This window comes from Culex quinquefasciatus, chromosome 1 (genome assembly GCF_015732765.1).
Source record: "Culex quinquefasciatus strain JHB chromosome 1, VPISU_Cqui_1.0_pri_paternal, whole genome shotgun sequence".
Classification (NCBI taxonomy): Eukaryota; Metazoa; Arthropoda; class Insecta; order Diptera; family Culicidae; genus Culex; species Culex quinquefasciatus.
Window position 1 is genome coordinate 123,223,118 of NC_051861.1, and position 4,120 is coordinate 123,227,237.

A 4,120-nucleotide genomic window follows, 5' to 3' on the forward strand; every position below is an offset into this window, starting at 1 on the left:
TTTTTGTTATAAATAAGCATTATTACTCTTTATTGTGAACTAAACGAATTGTAATTCTATAAACTTGCCTTTTTGAAGCATACGCAGCTCTACCATGTCCTTTATCGTAGGGGGTCGTATAATATGAAGAAAATGCAGAATTTTAAAAGAGCGAACTGATCTCTTTCAGTTCCGGATCAAGTTGTAGGAATAAAGTAAACGCGTTTTATTCGAAGCTTACGGGCTAGGTTTCCTTGGAATATCTCATTGCTATCCAGGTTTTTAAGCGAAGATGGCGTTCGAATGTTGAACGTCCGAAATGTCAAAATCGCGCAGTAGCACCAACATTAGAAAAAAAATGCGGCTGTCATGCCATGGCACACTTTTTTCGTAATGTTGGTACCACTGCGTGATTTTGACATTTCGGGCGTTCACCATTCGAACGCCATTTTCGCTTAAAAAGCTGGATACGGCGCTGTTCTACGATTAATAGTTGATCATGTGATTTCTCTCCTAAAACGAAACATAACTCATGAGTATTACTGTGGAGGCTTCCACTCTCAATTCTCACCTCACTTAAACGCACGGTTCCACATAATTCCCGGGGAACAACCCCGTAACGCCGTCCATCACGCCCTCCCACCACCCGTCGTCATTCTTCTTCAGCACGTACAGCACCGAACTCTCCTGGAAGCTCAACTCGTCATCCTTGTCCGCGTAATAATCGTAAATAGCCACCACCTTCTCGATGTAGTTCTTCGGCACCCAGCCGGGCAGGTTCTGGTCGTCGGGCACGATCGGCGCCACCAGGCTCTGGGTGTTCCGGGGGCGGCCAAAGTCCGCGTGGTCCGACTCCTCCGGCGGCGGTGGCGGCGGCAGCGGCGGCGACTGCGACCCCGGACGGGGCATGTTCCGGCTGAGCGTGTGCATTCCGATGTGGCCGTGGTCGGGCATTTCGTGGGTCACCGTGAGCGGAGACGGCGGCGCTGGAAATTTGGAGGGGAACTTCTGAAATGATTCCAACTCTCGGGAATGGCCCTTTGCGGGGACTGCCGATTTTGCGTCGGTCCGGAGATTTTTGTTTATTTACAGGTTAGAGGGTTAGCTAAAGGTGTGATTGTGTGTGTGGAGGCGTGTTAAGGGTGTGTCATTGTTGGTAAGGTACGAGTTTTGGATTGTACAAGTGCTTTTTCGGAGAGTTTGAATTTTGCGTCACTTCCCGATCACGGACGTCAAAGTCAAGGTACCCTGTGAGCTATTTTAGTGGTTTCAATGTGAAGTGTGAGAAGTGAACCAGGTAAGTGGGGTAAGTGATACTAACATTTTCAGGTAAGTAAACATCTGTCAAGCTGTCAATCTGTCAATATTTACACTGTTGCACAGTGTCAATTTTACTGTTACTTAAAATTGACTCTTGCAACTCTGGAGTACTTTTTCATTACAATCGCAGGATTTTCCTAAGGAACTGTTTCCTAGAGGGAACTTCCGGGCAATCGTAAATCCCAAACAACACACTCACTACACCACAAACACCAAAACAACAACGCAACGCAGTACTTACGCGGCATGCTGTTCCGCTCGTCGAACGTCGACTGGTGCTGGGTCGTGGCCGGTGGCATCGGGTGCACCATTCCGACCTGCGGTGGATGGTGCATCGCCACCTGGCTCGGCGGCATCGGCAGCGCGCTGTACCCGGGGCCACGCTCCCCGCCCGAAGTCCGTCTCGGGTGTCCCATGGGGAAGTTTGGCGCGTAGTGCGACGGAACCTGTGGCGGAATGACCACCGGTGGCGTCCGGTACTCGCGGGACGCCTTACCGAGCGTGCCCGTGTTGCTGGCGTTCTTGCCGAGCGTTCCGGTGTGGCCGGCGCTGCGGGACATTTGCGGCGGCGTCGGTGGCTTCGTGGTCGGCGGAGGACCGACCGAGATGTTGGCCGCCAGCGACTGGATCGAGCCCTGGCTCGAAACCCGGTGCTTCTTGTGGTTGTTGTTGGTCAGCGCGATTCCGTGGCCGATCTCGTCCAACAGTGCGTAGTCGATCGGCTTCCGGACGTACTTGATCGGCTTCTCCGGGTTGAGCGGCGCCACGATCTTGTACTGCCGGGTGCTGACCTTGTTCGCGGTCAGCACGCCGATCTCGCGCCGCGCCACCTTCTCCTTGTGGATCATCACCGTCTGGCAGATGTGGTTCATCTGGGACTCCATCTCGGCCATCTGGGTGGCCTGCAGGTCCATCAGCTGCAGGAAGTTGTACGCCAGCGTGTTGATCTGGTACGCGACGCTCGCCAGCGACTGAGTCGTGTAGTTCTTCGTTTCCTCTAGCGAGGCCTTCTTGTTGTCGGAACTGTGACGGAGGAAGAAAGGGAGAAAGACACCGGTTAGAGACGACACTCTCGCTGAATTCCCACCAAGTTGCGCTGAAACAAAAGCCGGCACAAATTTGGAGCGTGGGAGATTTGTGGTTATCAAGCGAAAGTGAAAATGACTCTTAAAATTGAAGATGTGCCGACAACAATTGCCCGCCCACCGGTTAATGACTTGTTTTAGTGGTAGACTGAAACGATAATTGCTCCAATCAGCTGGATCTTTACTGCACGCTTAAGGTGGCAATTTTCTTCGGAAAGCTTTTTTTTTTGTCCTTTGGCGGCAAGTTCATGGGATTTGCATGTTGGTATGAAGCGTGTATGGTAACATTGTAACGTAATTATCAGCGTTTCATGTATGAGAGTCGTCAAGTCACGAAGTCGTCAAGTCTTCAAGTCTTCAAGTCGTCAAGCCGTCAAGCCGTCAAGTCTTCAAGTCTTCAAGTCTTCAAGTCTTCAAGTCGCCAAGTCACCAAGTCTTCAAGTTGTCAAGTCTTCAAGTCGGCAAGTCTTCAAGTCGTTAAGTCTTCAAGTTTTCAAGTCCTCAAACTTGTATTGTTTTCCTTGATATCAAACAATCAAATTTGACAATGTGACGTCATTTTACTACTCATTTGCGTTGTTTACATGTGAAAAAACAAAAAAAAAAGATGTCAGCACAGTGTTTCATGCTGCATTTTCTTAAGCAGTTCCACATCAGGAAACACGATTGCAAAACCCACCAGACCGTTAAATTTCGGTCAGTTGTTTTCACTCACGCAGAATAAATTTCTTCGATAAAAAGCTTTTCAAATGTTAAATTCAATAAACAAATCAAACAAAACCCAAAACAAACGCCTACTTTGATGACAAATCATCGTGGGTGTGACCCCCTCCAAGTACTCCACTTCCCCTCTTTTCCCCTCCAACGCCACTGGAATCCCACCAAAGGTGTCAAAATATCGATTCAGATCCACCCTCCGAAACGTCCACAAATCCCAATCTTACCGATGGTACGTGTCCTCGCAGTACTCGGCCACCCGCTCCAGGTTGGTGTAGCTCTCCTGCAGGTTCTGCCGGCCCTCCGGAATCTCCGTCCGGATGAGGGTAATCAGGTCGTCCATTTTTCCAAAAAAAAAATGTCACTTTTTCGCGGAAGATTTTACCGAAAATCGCCGGATCAACGCGCACGACCGACGGCTACGACGGTTCCGGGCAGAATCGGTGACCAGAACCGGGTTTACGGCGAGGAATTTGGCGAAATTGTCCCCGAGTTCCCGATCGCTAGTTTCAAGTGGAGAAAATAATTGACTTTTTCCTGGGAAGAGCAAGGTGGGCGCGATGGAAGGTGAGGAGTTTCTGACGTTTGTATGGGTGAGTGTAGGAAGAAGGTGTGAGAATGTGACATTTTACAGTAATAATCTTTTAATTTGTTTGCTAATTGAAAAAATCCAGATTAAAGAAAATTTTATTAAATGTTTTCAAAGAAAAATTAACAATATTCAAGCAAAAACGTCAGAAAAAAACATGTGTTGTCCCCAAAACACTGAACGTTTTGAAATCACACCTTCTTTCAGTGATGCTTTGAAACCGTACTGTCAGTTTGCTCAGGCATGCCATAAAATCAGTGACTGCTTGCAGAGGGCAGAGGTAGTTAGCTATAATTTATGGCTTGTAGCTGTGTCCAATGGGACACGTGCGTTGCATTTTGGATTTTTTCTTATTAGAATTGGAATTAGGTTTCAACTGTTTGGGAAAAAAAACCTATTTATGTGTGTGACAATTTTATCACATATTTGC

At 48.2% G+C, this 4,120-nt stretch overlaps 1 protein-coding gene across 2 annotated transcripts; it reads right to left on the minus strand.

The window, feature by feature from the left end:
• Positions 1–3,666, minus strand: LOC6038319 (abl interactor 2). Of its 2 annotated transcripts, none has more exons than XM_038248678.1 (5): positions 3,329–3,666; positions 1,541–2,322; positions 551–1,028; positions 449–492; positions 1–253 (listed from the first exon to the last, which is right to left on the minus strand). In XM_038248678.1, exons 1-3 carry the CDS (start codon positions 3,442–3,444, stop codon positions 556–558), a joined length of 1,371 nt encoding a protein of 456 aa, XP_038104606.1. In that variant the 5' UTR covers positions 3,445–3,666; the 3' UTR covers positions 1–253; positions 449–492; positions 551–555. The 2 variants fall into 2 exon arrangements, with proteins under 2 accessions (XP_038104606.1, XP_038104607.1); XM_038248679.1 differs by having other exon boundaries at positions 551–965; positions 3,329–3,665.
• Positions 3,667–4,120: the final 454 nt, after the last annotated feature.